The sequence below is a fragment of the Lissotriton helveticus genome, chromosome 2_1 (assembly GCF_964261635.1).
Source record: "Lissotriton helveticus chromosome 2_1, aLisHel1.1, whole genome shotgun sequence".
Classification (NCBI taxonomy): Eukaryota; Metazoa; Chordata; class Amphibia; order Caudata; family Salamandridae; genus Lissotriton; species Lissotriton helveticus.
In genome coordinates this window covers 1,444,013,565-1,444,037,555 of record NC_136059.1, presented here as the reverse complement: position 1 = coordinate 1,444,037,555, position 23,991 = coordinate 1,444,013,565, and the positions used below count along the sequence as shown (strand labels likewise).

The following is a 23,991-nucleotide window of genomic DNA, read 5'->3' as shown; positions in this document are numbered from 1 at the left end:
TCTGAGACCGGTTGTGAAGGAAGGACGAAAACCACTTGGGGTTTACCATATAGGGGAAGACTCGTCTCAGCATCCCGATAGCCCGGAAACAGGTACCAGCCACCTGATTGACATGTCCCTTGAAGGTGAGTTGCTGGTCAAAAAGCACTCCCAGGTTCCTAACGGAACTCTTGGGGGTGGGGACAGGGCCAAGCTCCGCGGGCCACCAGTCAGATGACCAATATGTTGCTGCTTGCCCGAAACACATTACCTCCGTTTTCCCCACATTGCACTGCAGACAGTTAGTTGACATCCAGTCTGCAATGGCTCTCATACCATCTGCAAAAGATCTTTTTATTGCAGATGTGAGAGTTTTAAACGGGAAAAGGAGTTGGGTGTCGTCAGCATACGACACCGGGGTGAACCCGAAAGATCTAGCCAGGTTGGCTAGGGGTGCCACATACACATTGAAGAGTGTAGGACTAAGGCATGAGCCTTGTGGCACTCCCTTATTGAGCTCCCTTAGTGTGGATTTGTGGGAGCCCAGCCTAACTTCTTGGACACGACCAGTCAGAAAGCTCTTCATCCAGGTCAGAGCCTCTCCCTCCACACCCACCTCACCTAGGCGGTCAAGGAGCACCGTGTGAGACACCGTATCGAAAGCGGCGGAAAGGTCCAACAGCACCAGAATCAGGGAGCTGCCCTCATTCAGTGCCATTCTGATGTTGTTGGTCACTGTTTGAAGGGCTGATTCTGTGCTGTGGTTAGGCCTGAAACCAGATTGTGAGTGGTCCAGGCCATCCGTCGCTTCCAGATGTTGAGAGAGATAGGTGTTCACATGTCTCTCTGTAACCTTACCCAGGTGAGGCAGGAGGGAGATCGGTCGTATATTGGAGAGGTCAGTCCAAGGAGAAGATGCCTTTTTCCTGATCGGGTTCACCACTGCCCTTTTCCAATCTGCAGGGACCTGGCCTTTAGTTAGGGAGATGTTAATCACATCCAACATGTGCGGGCCCAGAATAGAGATCATGGGGCCGACCATTTTGGTTGGAATACAGTGTAGGTTAAATGAAAAAGAACCACACAGTGTAGTTATAAAATTAGTTATATTTATTATACACACTTACAAACACATTGGTATATCTCCTACCCGGAGATATACACACAATACACACAATATTTCAAACGTAGGTAGGTAAGTAAGCACAAATACACTGGTCTCCAGGGGGGGATCAAACTATACATAAAGAAGTAGAATGCGAACTGCAAACAAAGTTGAGACCTGGACTAGAAGACTCAGAAGAGCTGGGGACACAAGGAACTACCTGATGTAAGTACCTACGGAGGCTGTGCCCAGAGTAGAAACACATACTCAATGCAAGTCAATGGTAAAGTTGCGGTTGCAGTTTTTAAGAAGGACCCTTCTCAGTGGACCCTGAAGAGACCCATGGAAGGCAGAAGGTTGGAGAGTCACCCCATCCGAGGATACCCTTGGAAGGTGTGAAGTGACGTTGGGAACCATTGTGGACCACAGTGGAGGACCGCTGAAAAGATGCTGTTGGCGAAGGAGATGAAAGAGTCCAGTGGAATCCAAGGATGTATTCTGGAAGACAAGTGCCTGCAAGCACAGGAGACAGAATCTATGCCACTCGGGAGTGAACAGGAGGCAGGGAGAACCAATGACCACCGATGGTGAAAGATGCAGGAGAGTTGACTGTGACCTTGTCGCTGCAGCTGTGAGGACCAGGCGACGCTGTGTAAGACCAGGAGCCGTTCACTAGCTGTCCCACATTGGAAGTCGAGAACAGGGGGGGGGGGGGTCGGTGTCCAGCGGGAACACCTACAAGCCTTGCAGTAGCAACAGACGTGGTAATTAAAAAAGGCGTTACTGTGGGACCAGAAAGGTCCATGGTACTCGCCAAGTGTAGGAGAGTCAGAGCAGGCCCTGAGCAAGCAGGGTATCCCACTGATGCTAAAAAAACAGGCCCTCAAGAGGACCCACAGGCCAGAGGAACAGATGTCACAAGAGGAAATCAAGCAGCTCACTAAAGTTGCAGGCAAACGATGCTGAGGATGGGGTGACAACTAAGACCTTGTGTCAAAGGTCTTACTTGAAGTATCCCAGATTCTTCACAGGGGCAAAATGACGACTCTCGCCAATGCCTCCCCAAGTCTTCCTCCAAGCTCCCAAAAGTAACTGAAGGGAGTATGAAGTAACACCCAAGGGGGAAAGGGGTATGGCACAGAGAAGAGATAGCCTTGTCTTCTATTTCTGATGTCTTCGGTTTATATGGCCACTTCTAGCTGTTTTCTGATGCTGTTATCTGTACTAGACACTGAAACACAAATGCAAACAATTACTAACTCATAACAAGTTGCACAGTAAACTATGCTTGCTCTATTCATTAAGTAACATATCCCTAGAAGACTGGACTCTTCTGTATTCTTAAAAAGGTCTGCTAATTCTCTTACTGAATTTGATATAGTTTGCTTTAACCTATGGAAGAGCAACAACAGTAAGAATTCCTTAAGCAGTTTATTTAACGTTAATTGTTTTAATGCTTAGGGAAATAATTCTATTTACCTTTATTATCTTTCTTTTGCAAGGAAAACCTGAGAGGCTGATAAGTTCTATTGTTTACCAACCGGTAGTATTATTTGTTAAACTGCAAAAAATTGTGAACCTTCTTCATGGCAGAGCAGGAAAATAAACATGAGAGAACTATGCTTGGGGCACGCTTTTTCTTAAACGGAAACAAAGTATCAAATTAAACTTTCACAAGGCTTTCTTTTATACAGAAAAGTACTTGTGTGACAGGAGACTTTAATTAGTGAGCAAATCTTCACAGAAATTCTGCCTGGGAACGGACTGTAGACTTGGAGAATTTCACGGAGCTTCTGTTCTTGAATTCTCTGCCAGGTATATCCGAGCCGAAGCAGAGTTCTAATCTTCCGTCGAGAAAAAACTAAACGTTTGAACTAACTATACTGACTCTAAATCCACGGACGAAAATCCAAGCACTGTTACTTCATTAACGGTCTTGGGGAAGTGGGCACAGCTGAGGGTGAGCGTGAGCTATAGCTGTGCTTAGGATCTCGTGCTTACTGGCAATTGGCTGTAGCGCTAACCATAGCGCTGTCAGCCATTTTAAAGGTATGCTTCCTGACAACTTCTGTCCAATACTGGTCATTGCGCTTTCTAAGAGAACTGTTATTTTTTTACATGATTAAGTCTCCTGTATCCATTGGTTACGCCTACGAGTTGACATTCCTTTAAACTAGAATTTGGATTCCTGACACCTTGGCAGGAAGAGATGCTTGAGGCTGGAGCTTCTTGTAGCCCGAAAATCTCTGGAGGACAAGGTCAATAATCTGTGGCACTGGCAAGTCGACCCAGTGCACAGGGGTTCAGTTCCAATGGTACCGACGGGGGATGCTGGGCTCAAACTTGCAGAGAAGACTGTGCAGGCCTTGAGCAAGCTGCAGAATGACCACCTGTGTTGCTGAGCCTTTCAAAGTCAGTGGGACGGCAGGAGCAGCAACCCAGTCAGCTCAGTTGAAGTGCCTGCAGAGTCAAGTGGAGTGACTCCTTTACTCAAAGGAGATTCCTTCGGATGTCTTTCATGCCCACAGGCCTTGTGAAGAACCTGGATGAAGCACAGGGACAGACGGTGCAGTAGACTGGCAGGACAACGAGACCAGGAGCAGCAGGAGTCTTCCTTGGTGCGGTCTCAGTTCTTAGGTGAAGTCCAACGAAGTCCAAAGTGCCTAGACGGTAGAAGTTTATAAGTGGTTTCGGATCAGAAACTTGTCCCACAACGAATCTGAAGAACCACCCACAGGTAAGCCCTTAAGTACTCTAAGGAAAGGGTTGTGAAAATTCTAGGTTCCCTCCCAGAGCAGGGGCTGGACAGAGGGGAGGATACTCCTATGTTCTTTGTCACGTTTCGCGCCAGAGTGGGAGCCTAGGGCTCCCTGAACTGGTTCCAACAGGAGCATGCAAGGAGGGCACCAAATGTGCCCTTTTAAGCAGTCTGGTAGCGCTGGCAAGTGCCCCCATCCCATCCCAATACACTAAGTGCTGGCTTGGGAGTTGGTTACACCTTGCTGTAACAGGAAACCTATTGTTCTCCCTTCCCCTGCTTGAGCTTGGCTCAGCAGAAGGAGGGCCGACTGGTGTCTGTGGTCAGCAGCAGCACTAGCTTGTGCAGGGCACCCTCACACTTATAACCTAGCACCCTGCCTTCAGGATTGAAAAGCCTACCTTCGGGGTGACTTATAGGTTTTAAGTGCAGTGACCTAAGAAATAAGAAAACGTATATCTGTCGTAAGTGGTGCCAACACCAACTTACACAGGCTGCAATGGCAGGCCTGTGGCTACAGTTTGAGTGGTCTCTCATGGGTGGCACAATACAAGCTGCAGTCTATGGGAGACCCGGGTGTATCCATGCCATGGGTACTTTAGTACCACATGCTAGGGACTTAGAAGGGTACACCAGTACCCAATTGGGAAAGTATAAAAATACTTACCATAGTCAAATTTAGGGAGAGAGCACAGTGATTGGGGTCCTGATTAGCAGGATCTGAGTCAGACTAGTCAGAAAACAGTATAACACCAGCGGAAAGTGGGGGTAACCAAGAAAGCAGATCCTACTTTCCTACACTATCTGACACTGCTGTTTAGGCAAAGCCCATATACCTAGATTCAGCACTGATGCAAACAAGTGTAACACATAGCATATGCTTCAAAATAATGTTTAAACGTTAACTATTTAAGAATGTGTTAAATCACACTTCAAACCAAAACATTTTAAAATGTAAAATATTACTTTAAAAATATATAACCTTGTAGTTGTGAACAGATAATGTGAGTAAAAGAACAAAGGTATTTGTTTCCCTCTTGAAGCTCCCATCAAGTGATTCTCCGCTTCACAGGAAGTGGCTTGTACCAGGACATGAGAAAACTGTCCCTTCAGCTTTCACATGGCTTGTGATTCCTATTATTATCTAAGTCCACCCAGATCTTTTTTCCCCACAAACAATTGCCTCCTCTTAGGCCTGCAAAGGTAACCAGTGGCTTTAAACACAGTCAGCCTTTCACTAATCCCAGTGCTTCCCAGTGCAGGCGTGAGTTTGGGCTTGCGCTGGAAACAGTGCATTTGCTGTGATACAAGCCCTATGTCCCACTCTGTGCCTGATGCGTTGCAGGGAAAATGGAACCGCACCCTTCATCTATGTAATGCGGCCTTAGGTTTCCTTAGAATGTGCGCTGGTATTATCACATTTGCCACAATTTGAAAACGTCAAAGTAGAACATAATAATGCACTTTTCATTTTCTGATTCTCTCCTATAATATTAAAAATGTTAAATATAATCCTAACCTTATTTTAAAGAGGGCATGCAACAAGAATTGGCAACAAAAATAGTCATGGTTTGAGACAAAAAGATACTGTGTCCCAATACCTGAACCTTTGTGGAGTACAGAACATTAACACAATTATCATAATTGGACAGACATTTAAATGTGCCACATTGATTGGATGCATAATACATTATTAATGGAGACTCCAAACTATCTTCCTCTTCATAAAAACTCACAAATGATCATAATATCTACCCCATACATTTAAACCTTAGTGTGAAGCAAGCAAATTTGTTAAATGTTTATATCCTTAGTAAAGATTGCTAAACTAGACTTTTGTAAATGATCGAATAAATTAAGCCACATTTGGCACAGTCTTGGCTAATTCAAGATTATTAGTGTTTTTGTGTTTCTTAATAGTGTTATTTATTATTAGGCACATTACGAAAAATGTAATTTACCACAGGTTTTTCAATGAGTGAAATCTGGTTGAAAAAACGAGACCCCCTGCCACAGAACAGGAACGAAGGAGGGCAGTGAGGAATCTAAAGTAAGACAGTATTAACAAGGAGCATAATGTTACTTACCAAGAATGTATCTGTTGTTTGCATGAAGAGCTGTAGATTCACATGTTTTGCATTTTCCTGCCATCTAGTGTTGGGTCCAGATGTTTGCAAGTTGTTTTCTTCGAAGAAGTCTTTCCAGTCACGAGATAAGGTGACTCCTCCTTTCGGTTACAGCACACATGCCTCAAACAGAATGCTACAGAAGGTAAGTAACTTGTTCTTCTGGTGGATACTTCTAACTGCAGATTCCTCACCTTTAGAATAGATACCAAAGCAGTACCTCTCAAGCTGGAGGGTTCGTGGAATGGACTCGGACCAAAAGGTCCTGCCTTGCCAAAAAGGCAAAACGCCCTTCCCGTAGGACCTACGTGTGAAGGCAAATATGTTTTGTGAAGGTGTGCATGGACAAACATATCGCGGCCTGACAAATGTCTAGAACAGGATTGCATATCAATACACTGGAAGCAGCCTTAGCCCTGGTGAAATGAGCCTCTTGTCCTTCTGGAGGATGCTTCTTGATCAGTGTGTAGCGGATCTTGATTAAGAGGAACATCCACCATGACAAAGTCATTTTCAGCACCACATTGTCTTTCTTTGCCCCAGAAAAGCCCACTAAAGCTGATCATCCACTTGATGGACTTTGGTACAATCAACGTAAAACATCAGGGCTCTTTTGGGATCCAGCTGATGGAGTCTCTCCCACTCTTTCGAGGGGTGAGGCGGAGCAAAAAACATTGGAATGTTTAGGGATTGCCCAAAGTAAAAAAAGTCACAATGTAAGTCACAATTTTGTGCAAAAAGCCTACTTGGTCCTCAACACCAATTTGTCTAGGAAAAAGGTGGTGTTGGGCGATTGAACTGAGGACCCTGAAACTTACTCATGTGACAAGCTGAAGTAATTGCAACAAGGAACAGTTTTCAGATGCTGAAATGAATAACTGTGCATCATCTGGGATGGAGTGGACATAAGGAAAGTCAGGACCAAACTGAGTTCCTACTGTGGCATCACAAATGGTTTGAGGGGGGTGAGGGGGGCGGTGAAAGTATGTTAAACTTGTATTTACCTCATCACAACAAGTGATATAAACAAGGACGGCTGGTCTGGCAAAAAGGCCAAAAAGGGTGGACAAATAACATTTATTAGTGCCCAATGCAAGTCCTCGCTGGGCCAAACTCAAAACAAACAATAAGATATCAGACCGTTCGGCATGTAAATGGGTTTGTGTTATGAATACCACAACAGGGCACAAATCTGTCCCAGCGTCCTACGTAAGTGGACTTTGTATAGGAAGTGCAGCAAGAATAATATTCACAACCTTAGGAGGGAGATCGAATGCAGTCAATTGCTGCCATTCAATCTCCACACAGGGAGGTGTAAATTGTGTAGGCCCAGATGCATAACTCTACACTGCTGCGGAGACAAAGGATCATCCCAAAGGAGTAACCTGATCAAAGGACAGATGGGCATACCCACAGAGGTTCCAGATGCCATACTCTCCTGGCCCAATCTGAAGCCACCTGGATGGCGATCCAGTTGTTCCTGATGTTCTTCTGATCTCATGTCCAGAGAAGTAGGGGTGCAAAGGTGCATTCCAGTCCCATGCTCCATTCTAGCCAGAATGTGGACTCCAGAGATAGCCTTCTTGGGGACTCCAACATACAAATAATTAAGGCTGTGAGTTCTTAGCAATAGCAAAAAGATACAACCAGGATTGTCCCGATTGTTGGAAGTTGTTCTGTGCCACCTCAGGGTGTTCCCTCCATTTGTGATCAGCCAGGCGCTATCAACTGAGCTGGTCCACCTTGGCATTTGAAAACCCTGCCAGGTGGTTCACAACCAGGTAAATACCCTATCAACTCCAGAGGCAAAGAGCCTTTCGCCACAGAACCAAGGAATCCACTCCGCCCTGCTTGTTGCAGTATCACATGGTGATGGGGTTGTGAAAGAGGACCTGTACTAATCTCCTTTAATGGGCAGTAAGATGTCTTCAACACTAGGGGAATGACTTACAATTCCAATGTGTTAATGTAGAGAGACATTCCCACCAAAGTGCAGAGTCCTCTAATCTACAGCTCTCCCTGATGACCTTCCAATCCACCAGCTATGTTTTTGTCTCAACTGCTAGCTCTAGTTGCGGAGGCTAGAGGGGTCTGCCACTGGTCCAATTGCAGTAGAGCAGCTGCCCCTGCAGATCTCTTGCAGTCTCCTCTAAAACCAGGATGGAATCCGGCAGGTTCCCTTGGTGCAGGGCCCACTGAGATTTCACCTTCCATTGCAGAGCTCGAAATGCCACTTGCATAATTGAAAAATAGGATTTGGGAGGCCAAGAAGCCTGAAACACTGGATCATAGTCTGAATGTCTTGGACACATTGTGACAGAGGGAAGGCTCAAAACTGCACTGTATGCAAAGTGGCTCCACTGAAAGGCAGCATCTGCGAAGGAGTCAAGTTTGACTTCAGCACATTGATTGTGAATCCCAACAATGTCAAAGTTTGCATTCATCTGTAGTTTATCTACAACTGACTATAGTGAGCCCGACTTCAACATTCAGTCTTCGAGGTAGTGCAAAACTGATATCCCCAACCTCCCAAAGTGTGCCGTGACCACCGCCATCCCTTCCGTGAACACCCAAGGGGCACTGGTGAAGCCGAACGGGAGCACAGCAAATTGAAAATGCTCCTGGTTTACCTTTGTTTAGCTGTGAGACTGCAGGATGGTAATATGAAAATATGCATCCAGTAGGTCTAGGCTACCATCCAGTTGCCTGGATCTGAGGCAGACAGAACCTGGGCTAGTGTGAGCCTCTGAATCTGTCCTTCTGCAGGAAGATGTTCAGAGGGCAAGATCTAAAATAGGGCTAAGACTTCTGAGGAATGAGGAAACAGCTGGATATTCAACCAGTCTTCATTTCCGAGGCCAGTACACTCTCTATGACCCTTTGGACAAGAGAGCCTGCATCTTCTGCCAAACAAATTGCCTGGTGCTCCTCTGGAAGTGATTCTGATATGGGTGGAAGATACAGCGGGTTGAAAAGGAATAGAAGGGAATTGCCCAGTTGAACGATCTGGAGGACCCATCTGCCAGAGGTATCATTTGCCACCCTTGGACAAAGTGTTGGTCCAGCCTCCTAGGGTGGTACTGTAGCACTAAGGGCAAGCTAAAGTAGCTTGGAGGGTGAAACAGCAGGGCTTAGATAAATGTTGTACCTGGTGACCTGCACACTGTCTGTCCAAACCCTGTTGAATGCTGTGGGGGCCTGGGGTTGCCTGTATTCTAGCTCTCTGTAATAACTTTGAAAGGAAAGACGTTGATGGGAAAACTACTTGGCAGCTGTCGAAAGGCCCAAGGAATGCACTGCAGCTTCGCTCTCATTAAATCAATCCAGTGCCACACCTACCTTCTCACAACAACGGCAAGATCCGTCAAAAGGAATATCCATAAAGAACACCTGGGCATTCCCAAAGAGCCCCGTAGATGTCATCCAAGCGTGATGAGTATCACACCGATGCCAACTGCCCTGACCCAAGCAATCGCTAATGTCCATGCCAGACCAAATTACCTATGTGGTTGTATCCTAACTGTCATGAATGGTTTGAACCAGGGAAGCTCACAAGTTTCAGGAATCTCGCCAACTAAGTCCCAGAGGGAGGGAGTATATCTGCAAAGTAGGCACCTGGCATAAACTGACCTCACAGATTCAATGGCCGTTGACAGCATATGTTTCCCAAGTGACTAAATTCTCTTTGACTTCTTGTCTTGGTGGGAGAGGGGAAGTGGTGGTGGTGGGGCTAACGGCGGAGAATGAATTAATTTCAATTGGTTGGTGAAAGCTTAAACGACAAAACTTGCTGGGGTCGGATACGGAGTCATAAAATAGGAGTTGGCAAATGCCATTCGATGGTGCTTGATAACTTGTCTGTTCACTGGAGGGCAAGAACAAGGCTTCACCCAAGTGTCCATCAATGTGTCAGTAAGAGCTCTGTTGAACGTTAGCAGAAGTCTGCCCAGGAAGGAACTCACCTCTGTGAGGACTTTAGTCTTTACCTCCACAGAAAGTAGTTGTAGGTCTAAAACCTCAGCAGGACATTTACATTACCACAGCAAATGAGGCTATTTCCTCCTATGGCTAGGTGGGGAATCAACCTAGTATCAGTAGCAGTATCACCATAGCAGACAAAGCGCTTTCCTCTACAGGTGGTCTAGGGTGAAATCAACAGAGTAACAGGGGAAGTATGCAGCTCATCAACTTCCTGCAAGTCCATGCAGAGATTGCCATCACCATAAGGAGGCAAGTCATCTTCGAAGTCTGTCTGATGAATCAAACCAAAAAGTTGGTGGACCACCTGAGGGTGGATCAATGGAAGACAGAGCCTTCTATATAAATCTGACTAAATGGAGATCAGGTATGTCAAAGTGGATTTGTGACGTGAATTTAGTTGAGATGGAGAAGAGATCAGCTTAGAGTCTGACATCTGTATGAGCAGAAGGTCCTCCTCTGGGGACCTTAGGAATGACATCGAAGTCGCAGGCCACACCGCAAATTTGGTTCATCTGAGTGGAAGTCGACACAGAAACTGGTGCAGAATAAAAAGCGGGTTCTAGAGGCACGGATGATGCTGAGAACAGATCTGCAGATGGCAACCCGACAAGGGGTCACTGCAGATCCTTGGAGCCCAAAGGCATGTCAGAGGAAACCATAAGAATGACAAAGATAAGCAACATAGCCCCTTAAAAGTCCTAAAATTGTTGCAATGTCACCGATGACATGGGGAACTCAAGAATACATCTGAAACAATAGTGGAATCAGCTTCTCGGTAAATGGGGAGCGAGACAGAGTGGTAAGTTGACAAACATGTAACTACTCTGAAGAAAGAGGGGCGTGAGTGGGCTGAGTCGCCTTTGGTTTTCTTGTATTTCCTCTGTGCTTTCAAAGTGGACATACATGAAGTCCTACTGCAACAAGAACCTGTCACAGGAGTGACCTTGAGAGCAAGTCCAAGGTGTTGACTTTGAACCGAGCGGGACTTGAGCGATTTCTTTCAGTGTTCAGCAGAGAATATTGGATGTTTGCATTTCCAGATCTCTTTTGGATTCATGAGGGAATATTCCTTACACAACTTGAAGTCATGCCCTGAGCCCAAACACCAATAGCATACCACATGCGAGCATGTCAGAGACACTTGTTTGTGAAAATCCTGGCAAGGTTTAAATGCTGACCAACACACAAGTAAAAGGGGGAGGAGGATATGAACTTACTTTGACCTCCTCTGGGTAAACCACCTCACACATAAAAAGTAAGGACTATAGAATCACAATTATTTTAAGAGAAAAAATGCAAAGTGTAGCAAAGTGCAATGCGTTATAAAAACTGCCCTCACCCACAACGAGTAGTGGCATGCTTCATCATAGGGTTGCTATGACACCGCTGCGGAGTGGAACAAAGTGGAGCAATAGGGTGGGGAAGACAATACAAACACACAGAAAAGGAAAAGGATCCTGGAAATGATAAGTGCATGTAGAAAGTCTGAAACAAACTAAAGGATATCCTCATAATATTTTATTTGTGGATACCCTTGTTTGGGTTAAAAGGAATCTCCCTACCAAAAGATGGTTATGAGGCACCAGGAAAGACAACTGTATGGAGGCGCACTACCCTTGACGAATGTGTGACTACAGAGGGTCGCCCTATCCTCCCTTGCCATTTCTAGTGGTACCTTAAGATAAACTCGATCCTAACAGAAGTATGATTACAGTACCCACCACTCTTATTAGTAACAGGAGGAGTAATTAGTTATACAACTTGTATACAGATTGAAAGGGATTTAGCATAGGGTTCTGACAGTCCTGACAAAAGCCAAGAGAGACGCAACCCAGCAGAAACATGTCAACCTTTTCGCAGAACGGAGGGGTGAAGGGTACTTAATACACTCACCTCACCACCATCCTTTGGCTGTGCGAAAAGAAAGGAACTGACATTTGTGCAAAGGGGTGCAACTTAAAATGTTTTTGTTCCTCACTTCAAGACAGAACAGAACAAAGTCAACAAGAAACCACACTGTGCCACCTAATGGCGTGTGGGAGTACTGCTTTGTGAATGTTTCTGGATCGGGTTTGGCGCCCGGGGATACTCTAAAGGTAAGGAATCTGCAGTTAGAAGTATCCATCAGAAGCCTATGGTTAGCAGCCGATATTTAAGTGTTTTCTTACGCAAAAAATCTTAGTGTAATGAGCACTGTGAGGAAATGAGGTGTATTATATAGTGTGATTGTCTGACCTCATCGTGTAACTCTTTAGGTCCATTAGGTTTCGTCTGTAAAACCCCCAGCTTAACCCTGGGTAGCGTGCCACTGAGCAGCAAGGCTTCCTAAGAAGAAGAAAGCGTTAAGTATTTAAATAGTCCCAAACCAATTGAAGACAAAATAGACACGACACTCAAGAAATCCCACACCAATTCATAGAAATTGACTGAATTTTTATAAGATTTGACACTAGAACCGAATAGATCCACCAGAGGGTTCCGGAGATATGGATTTTACAAGCAAAAATAAATCAATGCAATTTCACTCAACCACAAACAAGCTTTAGCAAAGTCAACAAATTGGGCACTTGAAAACTTTCACAAACAAAATTTAAGTAAGTGTCAATGCTGTCGGTTAGAAGTACTTGGGATGACCAACTCCGGCAGGAAGCTAGTCTGGGGGACCAGCAAGGTCCTTAAGAACAGTTATCTTCATAGAAGCAGCAGTCCTTCATCAGTTCTTCTTTGATATGGATACCTATGCTGTGGTCTTGATGCAAGGGATGAAGAATGCTGAAGATGCTCTAAGGATCCTGTGGTTGCAATCCGGTCAGCAGGGGTCTTCCTGCAGGGATTCTTCGGTCCACAAAGATGGGTCAGGGGTCCTGGTTGCACGGTTGAAGTCCCACAAAGTCCTCTCCGCCATGGCTGAAGTCCAGTCGCCTGTTGTCACAGTCCAATCTTTGCTAGGTCGATAACTTTCCTTCTGAGCGTCCCAGCAACTCTCCAGCAACGCTTCCGGGCTACGTTAACTAGGGTGCAACTCTGCGTCAGGTCTTGGTCCCTGTTGCTGCATGGACGGGTGATAGCGGCTTAAAAACTTCGGGCTACCAACTTGCCCCAGGAGGCTTCTTCAGCTGTTGTGTCACTGTGCTGTGAATAGGAGGCCAGTCAGCTGGCACTTGGAGTTCTCTTGGCTTGACTGGAGGCAGCTTTCCCCTGAGCAGGACACATCAGGCACAGTCCCTCTCTTTGCCAGCCACCAGGTACAGTCCTCGTTGGTGCAGCCTCTCTTTGCGGATCCCTCGGTGCAGCAGGGCAGTCCTCCTTCAGCACTTCTTCAAGTCGGTCGATATCTGAGGCCTCAGTGCCAGGGGTGTCACATTAATGCTTGGAAAGGACCCTCAAGAAAGGATGCAGTTGATAGCCAATGGGCTACCAGGCTCCCTCCCACCTGTTGACTACTTCCTGTGGAGTGTGGTATCTAGATATCCCAGGATGCACGATTCTGCCCCCTCCCAAGATGATGAGATCTCTCTCTTGGTATACAGATCTTCCTAGCCCACCTTCGGGGTGTGGCTTCCTCAGGACTACACTCCCCAGGGGACACAGGTTTGGCAACTGGTTTCCCCTCTCTGTCTTCCGTGCCAGTCAGTCTACCTCAAAATTGGAGCAACCCTCCAGCCTGGTGCTACGCATCTGCCCTTCAAATGTGGCTTCACCTTTGGAGCCTGCCTTTTGGGGCTAACTCCCAAGTGGTTTCCTGCAGGAGGGAGATGACATCTCCCTGAGCGAAACCCCTTATTGTTTTCCTTATTGAGATTTGTTAGCATGACTCTCCTGGAGGTCAGAAGTCTACCTGGGGGAGCAGGCTCCAAGTGTGCCTGGGAAGGCACAGGAGATTTAAAGGCAACAATGTAGCAGCTTTGCTAAAGGTGCACACTGGAACAATTATAATTATTTTGACTTGAGATACAAGCCGGTCTTAATGTAACGAGTTGTTTGATACCTTGGAGTACCTACTCTGGTCACCCTGTTCAAGAGTTACCACAGCTGAGAGTATATTAGAGTTTAGTAAACATGTACTCGACAATTGGGTGACCAAACCTTTCCAAGCAACTACGGCAGTGCTGTGTATTTCACTGCCAGGACATGCAAAGCACATGTCTTGCCAGAGTTATGTGTTGCACTCAGCCTTAAGGGCTTGGTAGGTGTGCCAGAGGGGTGACTTACACATATGTACAGGGGTAGTGGTGGCTTTGTCACGGTTTTTAATGGCAAAGTCGGGCTAGTAGTGCACAACTGCTCTACCAGTCTGCAGTGCTGACTGGGGGACCTGTTTTACTTATGGGGCCTACAGGGTGGCACAACCAGTGCTGCAGGCCTGGGGTACCCCTCTAACTCATATGCCATGGGTACAAGGGCCACATTTACTAGGGACTTAAAAGTAAGCTAGCCATTTCAAATTGGGTATAGCAAATTTGACAAACTTTGGGTCAAGGCACTGACACCGAGCTCTGGTTAGCAGGCCACAGCACACTTTGAGTTGAAAACCCAATCAGTCAAAAAACTTAGGGTGCCCATACAAAAATAGGCATTTCCTTACAAGAATGGTCGCTGTAGGAAAGTGCCCCTTCTTGACATGCTCACCCACCCTTTTTGCCCTTGTAATTATGCTTTTCGGCTGAAAGTGCACTGGGTCCCTGCTAACCAGGGCCACAGTGCCAGTGCAATTTCCCTTCAAACAACTAAAATGTTCAATTGTTACCAAATTGACGAGGACTTTAGCACCCTTTCAAGTGCCTAGTAAATGGTACCCCTGGTACCCAGGGCATGGGTACCTAAGAGGGCCCCCAAGGATTGCAACAGGTAATGTGCCACCCAAAGGGACCCATACAGAAACTGCACACAGTCTGCCATTGTAAGATGCGTGAAATGGTGCAAAACATTTTGAGAACACGACATGGCACACTCCCTGTATGCCATGCCCATTGCATATACTATATTTACGTCACCCCTTACAGCAGGCCTTAGAGAAAAATTGCAGGGTGAATTAGAGTACATGTGAGGCCCCATCTGCATGAGGAGATAGGCCCCTATGATGTCTAGTTCCATTCCTAGATATCACAAGTGATCAAGCAGCCATCTTAAGGACATGTACTCGGTACTGGTCATTACGAGTTACCCAGCTACATGATGGCTGCACTAAAAGCAATGGTGTTTGATATCAAACACCTTGTCTTAATAAATCCACACTGACGCCAGGCTGGAGATATTATGACATGCACCCAGAGGGCATCTTATAGGTACCCCCCTGAAACCTAGCAGTAGTTTAGTGTGTTGGCTGACTGGACACTTCCAGCCTGCCATTTTAGACAAGTTTCTAACCCCATGCTAAGGACAGCAAATGCTCTCAGAGGTCAGGAACAATGCCTGCTCAGCAGGAAGATGATCACACCTCCCCCAGCAGGATGCTAGTGAATTAGCATACCAAGGCCTGAGGCTTCTAAGCCTCTGCTGCCTTTGATATGCAACTCGAGCTTCCTTCAGACCTGGAGAATGCTACCCCCTGCCCTGGGGCCCATTTTGCACCAGAGCAGGCGGGACAATTAGCAAGTCAGGAGCCGTGCACACTATCATGCTAGGCCCACCCCTACGGTGGGCCACCTGTAGTGGAAACTCAAGGAAGGGTTTCATCATCTTGGTTTTGGTAGAACTAGGAACACTGGGTAAGGTTTATGCCCATTTTCCCTATGAAGTGGTCATATAGATGGTGTAGTCACCCCAGTGGTAGGTATATCATAGGCTACTACCTTACACTCCCCTTAACACCTCCTAAACTCAGTATTAAAGTGGGTCCCTGACACCAAGAACTTGGGTTTGTCTACCTGGGAACAGAAAATGGACAAAAAAGAGCCAACAACTCAAGAACTGTGGACCAGCACCGAAAGTGGAGCCAAACTCTGCATGGCTGCTGCTCTACCAACAATGCAAGAAAAGACTTGTCCTGCCACCGAACAGCCTCTTCAAACTCTAGGAGGACTTTCCAGTACTTTGCCAACCAAGCAGCACCTCCCTTGTGGATAAGAAGCGATCTCCCTGCATCTGCAAGCACCGACCGCATCTGCCTGTTTCACCGTTTTGCTGACCATCGGGTCTACCCAGGGAGCAACTTACCAAGAGGAGGTCATCAAGAGTTCAGGAGGTCAGCACCATAGCTTCACCAAGTTTTGAGATGTTAAGCCTTCCCGGAGCCTCCCTGCACCAATACCCGGGGTACCGGAGCCCTTCCAAACACCAAGGCTTGTTGTGTATCCAGCCCAGACATCACCGAGGTCAGCACTGAACTGCTGACTAGGGACATAAGAATCTCAAGGTCATCACTGAGAGTGGCCCTACAGTCTTGTTTTCTCTCCTTCTCCAGGTCGCCGAAATCAAGTGGGAGCCTCCGACTCAAACAACCCACCAGACAAAATCCCTCTTCACCCAAGCCCACCGGGTCCACGTAAACAACTGTCTCTTTGTGCCCCAGAGACCCTCAAGAGCCGAGCACCACTTTTGTTTCTACTGGACTGGCTCTCCAGTGCCCACTTGCATCCTTTTTTTCTTTTTGCAGGTAGTTCTCCATTGACTTTACAAGGTAGCGCTCAAGGCTACCAACGTGACAAGCACCTCTGCACCAGGACTCACCAGGACAGATAAAACTGAACTTTTGGTGGTTTCTTGGACCTTCGGCCCTTAACCACCTTACGCACAGGAGAAGAACCCAGTAAACTGTTAGACAAGAATGTTGCTCCCATAGGATAAAATTACTGCATTTGAGGCTCATATCTCTAAACCATTACTTGACTGTATTTTTCTAATACTACAAAAATCCATAACTCTGAAAATACTGACTTAATTCTGATGATCTTGGTCCCTAAAACGTGTATTATTTATCTAAATTGGTCTTGAGTTTCTTCTTGAGTATGCGTCTCATTTATTGACTCTGTGCATACAACAAATGCTTAACACTACCCTCTGATAAGCCTAAGCCGATCGACCACAATACCTCAAATAGAAGAAATGGTCATCTGTACTTTGTTCATGGTGTGCCCTTACCTTGGCACTGCCACATAAAAAGCCAGCTTCCTACAATTTCACAATTACCAATGCTTTACAGATATACTTAAGTCCCATACCACAGAAGGCTTATATCAACAATGGTACAGCTGTAATGGGACTTGGTGTAAAAATAACAATTACTAATATGGCAAAGAAAAATACCTGTCCGCCAAAGAACAGTATCGTAGAAAAAAGAAAACTCCATCTCCGTGTGATGCTCCAGGGAAGCCCAGCCTCTTGGTGCAGTTACGTATATATAAGAAACGTAGAGTGGCACGTGTACAGTAAGGAAGGACTGAGCAGAATCCCGCACCTGTAAAATAATAGATGGTGTTAAAAGCAGGCCATCGTGACCATACATTTATATATGACGGGGTGCAAAGTTTCACAAATATTGCAGAGCTGCAGTAAAAGGAAAGCTATCTGCTTGAGCTAGCTGCTTTGAGGTGAAAATACATAAACAAGGGTTATTATGAACATGCAAGTTATTTTAGAAACATTTCTCCCAATCACGAAAGTACTGTAGTGTCTGTAGTTATCTTTTGGCTTCCTATATCAGTTTCTGGGTGGAGTCCAATGATTCACTACATTGTTGTTTCTTGTGGAAATCTTTTGGTTCCCAATGTCAGCTACTTAGTGGACCACATTGAATCACTACAGAGGTGCCTTATGCATATTGTCAAGATGCATATCTCTCATTCTGTGTGACTCAAATAGAACAATTGCTCTGGTATCTCGTTAATATCCTTGAATTCCCTGGCTCTGTTATACTGTGGACTCGCAAACTCACTACAATCGTACTGTTGCAAAGTTACCCTGTGCCATGGGCCCCCTCATTATTTTGCTCACTGGTTCTGAGGTTACAGACTCTGACTGTTCCTGAGCTCTGCTTGACCAGGGCCAGTGCAATACTGAAAACACACTTCAAATACAGTGAAGACACCTAAATACAACAGGGAAAGCTATGTGTTGGGATACCCCTATTATTTGGCATAAGCTTCCCTATAACATAACATAGCATGTGCATTTGTAAAGCGCACGTTCACCACTACGTGTATCTTGGCGCTGAATAACAGATGTTTGTTGTTACCCAACTCAATGGTACTCATTTTATCAACCTCAGATGAATGAAAGGCTGAGTGGACCCTCCGGGATTTGAACCTGTGACCATGAGGTCGAACACAGGTCCCTGCAGTAGACGCATTAGTTCACTGAACCACCAGAGCCAATAAGGCCCTGGTACATAATAAGGCAGGGGGATTAAACCTACCTTTAAGTACCTAGTAAATAATTGGGCTTTGCGGTTTAGAGGCCAGCAGCCCTTTCTGCATATGCACTGCAGAGGCCAGTTTAAAAGCAGTCATGTGTTGCAGCACTGCGTTTAACAGGTCAACTGTGCCCAAACTCGGCTTTGGTGTTTAGGTCACCTAGAAATTAATAAACTGCAATAATTTGGCACATTAGGTACACCCAGGATCTCCCCTAAGTGTCCCAGTGGAGGGAGGGGGTCCGGTATTTATAAGGAGGACCCTCATAAAATAGGCTTTATACGCCTTGGGTTTAGTGAAATTGCACTTTTCACTTCCGACATTGTAGTAAAGGGCTTCCCAAAATCGAATTTTGTGCTAGGAGCACTGTGGAGTGAGGATCTGCAATATTTCTACATATTCAGAACCCCCAACGTCTTCTGGGGTGGGAGTCCTGTAGATATAGGAAGGGTCCTTATAAAAGATGTTTTAGAAGCCTTGGTGTTGGAGAAATTGCCCAGTTCATTTTCACCATTGCAAATCTCCAGCGACATAGGCTAACATTGAAAGAGGTTATTAATTAAAGATTCCCGCCAGGAAGCCCCCCAAAATAACATTCAAGGACTCACTAGAATGGTATAGATAAATTCAACAATATGCTGCTGTTAAATTTATTTTAAAATGTACAGACAAGAAGTTATATGACTTTGTCTGTAAGCCAAAATTCAGCCTTCCGGTGATCTGCCTTGATTGGTCAGAGTTAAGTGGATTAACCAGGCTGCTTTGATGAGGAGATAAGTAGCCCCTGAAGTGAAAGAGCCATTCTAAGAGGAGAGCATTCTGATGCATAGGAATGGCAGAGCAAGGGAGAGGGGTCGTAAACAATGATCATCAAAGGGAGGAGAAGACAGGCAGAAGAAACCAGTTTCATTTATGCCCCTACCCTCTGATCCCAGCTAGATGGCACGCTTAAGGAAGGAATGTACAGATGCAAAGGGGAAGGAGTCTATGGAGATGAGCCAAACTGGGGGCTGGTTTAGCCAGTTCTTGCCTCTCTGCTGAGACTTCAGCCATATTGAATTTTGGAGAAATAGTACTGCCTGGGAGACTATTGTGCCACACTGTGGACGAAATGGTCATGCTGTGGAGCATTGTCCTGCACCTCATTGGACAAGAGTGACCTCAGAGAACACTGAATAAGTATTTGAGAGGGGGAGTACACTTAGATCTGCTGCTTGAAACTAAAGGAAGAAGAAGGGTCAATGCAGAGAAGTTTGATTTGCACCAACCAGGCCCTGCAATCTGACTTGCTGCACAATTTGGAACTAAAGCCCTATGGATCAAACTTGCTTCAAAATGACTTAAGAGTGGACTCCGTGCCAGCTACATGTTAACATAGCTCACCTGGACCATCACCACTAAGAATACCAAGCCTGGAGTACAACCAGTGGATTTGTAAGCATTTTGTCCAAGCGGATTGTGGAAATTGAAGTCACAAACTTTCAAGGACTATCTTAGAGCTTCCAGACCTTAGAGTAAGTTTCGGACACTTTGGGACCTTCAAAGGAACTTCAGGAAAAAGTTTGAAGAAGTTTGGAGCAACTTTGGAAAAAAGCTCCAAACATGGACCAACTCTACCTCGCCAGCCAAGCCGACGACTCACAATCGCGATCCGGCCAGCCCTCCAGGTCTGTACTGCTGAAAAGCTCCGGAGGTCCGACTTTAAGAGTGTGACCTGGAATTAGTCGAAAACCAAGCCGGTGAACCCTCTCCAAATCCGGACTGGTGAAGAGCATCGAGGGACCCCAGGAGCAAAAGCCCGGTAAAAGTATCTTAGTCCCAATGTAGAAAGGGTGACTGGGACCAACCGCAAAAGTCAAGCCATCCACCTTCAACCGCGAGCTAGACTGGATCCCTGTTTCATCCCACTGGAAAGCTCTGGAGGTCTGACTTCCATAAGATGGACCAGGAGCTGGTCGCAAGGCAAGCCAGCAAATCCTCACCGAATCCAGACTGGCTGAGAGCTTCGAGAGACCCAAGAAGGAAAAGCTCCAGAAAAGTTCTGAGGTTAGAAGGTAAAAACTTTGACCGAGAACTACTACTGAGGGGTAGCCGTGCAAGGCTTTATCGCAGTTGATCAGAAACTTTGACTTTGTCCCGGTCTAGCGGGACCATATGTCCCAATAGGTGCTATAGGTTTCTATGTGCTCAGACATGAGTCCCTTGCTCACTTTGCCACTGTATTCAAGCAAGCCGGGCTGAAGACGGCTGTAATGCCAGAAACCGGTCCTCGGAAGCTTGTTTCCGGTCCAGGGAAGGCATGGCTTGGCAGTTCAGGCTGGACTGTTCCCATGACGCACAGGGTCAGACTGATTTGTATATGGCCATGTCTGAACTGGGGTGGCAGAGTGGGCTAAAGAACGGTGATGGATTAAACCCAGATCAGTTGACTGGGGGTGAGTGCTTGTATTGTCAACGCTCCGTCCATCACCACTTTTGGTTTTGCTTTCTATGTGCTATACAGAGCTAAATCTTTAAAAAATCATATTTCCGGTTCCCCACACTGTAGCTCTTTCGTTTTGATGTCATTTTAAAGATACAAATATGTTCCTTTTTTATAAATTGGTGTTGGATTTGTATTGTGTGTTTTGTCATTATTAACTGAATTGCTGTTTTTAAATGCTTTACATACCTGTCTTTGAACTTAAGCCTGCCTGCTCACAGCCAAGCTACCAAGGGATGAGCATGTGAATATTTATCGGAGACCTATTCTGAGCCCTATATTGTGTTTGTGGTATTATTGCCAGTGGTAGATGCATATTTACCACTACTAATGATCTTCTTACCAACAGGTATATTTAGGATAATTTTGGGTTCTCAATCACGGTTTCTGGTGTCACCAGCAAGATTCACTACTCTGGTGTCTATCATTATTCTTTGGTTGAATCTGCATTGTTTCTGAATGAAGTAACCCACAATCGCGGTCTCTGGTTATCTTTGGAACCACTTTAACTGATCCTTCAAGGACCCAGCCCAGTTTTTAATATCAGCATAATCAGTTGCCAGGTGATGCCAATTTGATAAAGTAGTTCTGATCAGTATATGCACGTGCCACTCTCTTCCTCACACAACTCTAAGCTGCATGGCAAGTTTGTAGCTCTACAACAAGTTTGCTTCAACAAGACTAGAGCAGATAAGCACTAAGTACTTATTCAACCACCCGGAAAGCCCTCCGAGCCTTTTTTTTAAGAGGTTAGAAATTGCTATATAAATGGCAATAGCAAAACAATTCAATGCGACTACATTTACTACATTTTGTATTTGTCTTCTTCATGTGACACTACTCACACTTTGTGGTCTGGCTGGTAGCCTGGGTTATGTTAATGGTAAATTCTTCATGAACAAAACCTACCTGAGATATTGTTGGTTCTGCAAAGTGTACATATTTTCAGGTATCTGTGACACCTAGAGAAGCAGTAGTGGGAGTGTGAGGGAGAGTTGGACGAATGGTCAAGAAAATACAATACAATTGAGGTTAACACAATAGTTCTTTTGTGAGTATCCATAAAACTCTGATATGTATTTCCACGTGTACCTGCTTGTGATGTCAAACATATTTATTTCATTTTTGCCTACTTGTACTCTCAGAGTCTGGTCACTATCTAACATTTCCACACCATATGCATCAAATCCTCTTTCTCAGCACTGCACCTAAGGCAGATGTCTGAATGTTGCAGATGGATCTAATGCATAAATGTTGGCGTGCCCTATGGAGATATGTACATAGGGTGAGCTTGAAATTGGCACTGCTGCTTCTTTCAGGCATAAAATTGAGCATTCTCTCACTCCAAATCTGTCAGACACAATTGGAACTCGCTTGTGCATTTACTTCTTATCCAGAGTTGCTCTCCATGAGGTTGGGAGAAGCACTTCAAAGAGAGATTAAATGAATAGCCCTGTCCAAATAAATCTAACAATTCTGAAGAAGTCTCGGATTCAAGGAGGCCTTCCCTCGAAAGCACTCAAATCACTGTAATTGCCCCAGGCAATCAAATGAAAAAGAAAATAACCCACCAAGAGCCCAAATGTCTTGACTCCTCAAATGAGAAAAAGTTTTTTTTATTTTTAAAAACAGACTTTATTGTCAGATTGCACATATGTTGCAGGGCTCTGCACACCAGAGGAATCTGCAGGTTAGAAACATTACATCAACTGGAAGGCAATCGACTTTTCTTTACGAGCAAGAACAAGCAAGTATATAACAGAGCAGTACATAACAATCTACCGCTCCCCCCTCCCAACAGCCCCCCCCAACGCCCCCCCACCCCCCCAGAGTCGCACAAAGTCCACCACGTTTCACCCACACACAACGTAGAGTGCACAGAAAAAATAGGTGTATATGCACACCCGCCTCCCAGGCTCCCCCCACACCCCCTTCCCCAGTACCAAAAGACCCCTTCATCACTCCCCCAGCAGTTCGTCCAGCACCAAGGGGGGCTCAAGCCACATGCCCCTATAATCTGCCCAGCGTTTTCAAATTTTATAATGTTTTCGCGGGCACCCCTGGCCACAAAGATTGGCTGCTACAACCCCATACAAAAATCCAACTCCTTTTTCCATACGCCAACTGACGGAGCCTGTGGATCTTTCCAAACTTTAACAATGTCTCTCATGGCCAACGTGAGGCCAACGTGAGGTCAAGTTGCATCAAGTGCCTTTTGTACACGTTGCCACCCACCCCATGCATCCATTACATGGTGTACGTGGGAGCTCCCACCCCAATACTTTGGATAATCAGGCCAAGACCCCCCCCCCCCAGAACCGGTCCAGGGATCCACAACTCCAGACTGTATGCAAGAACGTCCCTTCCTCCCTGCCACAGCGGATGCATTCCGATGAGGCAATCATTCCCGCCCGCCACAGCCGAACCCTGGTGAAATAAACTCTGTATAAGAATTTAAATTGGATGAGATGGAGGCGCATTGCTATGGCCGCGCCCCTGGGGGCAGCCAGAGCCTCCCTCCAATCCTCCTCCTCTAGCTCGCCCACATCCTCCTACCATGTCTCCCGGAGTTTCTGCAGCGTGGGGGAGCAGTGCGTGACTAGTGACTGATATATGCGGGATATCTTCTTCGTCTCCAAGTCCCCCATGAACACTTTCGCTTCTAGGGGGTTAAACTCAGGGAGGGACTCCAAACCCTCCAGGCTGGGGGACAGTGCATGACGGAATTGGAGGTATCTAAAAAACTGGGAGCAAGGTATGCCAAATTCCTTTGAAAGATCCTGAAAGGACTTAAGGGTCGTACCCCTCAGTACATCCCCCAGGGTTGAGATGCCAATGTTGTCCCATCCCCGAAAGCCCAGAAATGTCGCAAGGCTGGGTAATCGCCCAAGGGGGTTTCTCCAGTCAGGGTATTCCACCATCCCATACGGCGCAGAGCCTGTCTCCAAATTCGAACTACTACCTGTGTGGCCGATGGCAGTGCGCTCCATAGCGGCGCCGTGTAAAGAATTGTGTGCAGCGTATGAGACCCCATGAGATAGCATTCCAGGGCGTATGCCGGGTCCCCCCTGTCACATCACCACCCCTCATTCAGGACCAGAAGGTGAGAGGCCTGGTAGTAGGAGAGGATGTCCGAGGTCGCCAACCCTCCACAATAAGTGGACAGAAAGCATGTGCGTAGCGCCACACGCACAGTACCACCTTCCCAC

The 23,991-nt window shown here is 46.1% G+C and overlaps 1 protein-coding gene across 1 annotated transcript in view; it reads right to left on the bottom strand.

Annotated features, from left to right (window-relative positions):
• Positions 1 to 23,991, bottom strand: part of FRAS1 (Fraser extracellular matrix complex subunit 1) — a 1,313,599-nt gene that overhangs the window by 442,336 nt on the left and 847,272 nt on the right. Inside the window, exon 20 of the mRNA XM_078676362.1 lies at positions 17,195 to 17,345. Coding sequence (XP_078532488.1) covers positions 17,195 to 17,345 — 151 coding nt within the window. The remainder of the gene's footprint in view (positions 1 to 17,194; positions 17,346 to 23,991) is intronic.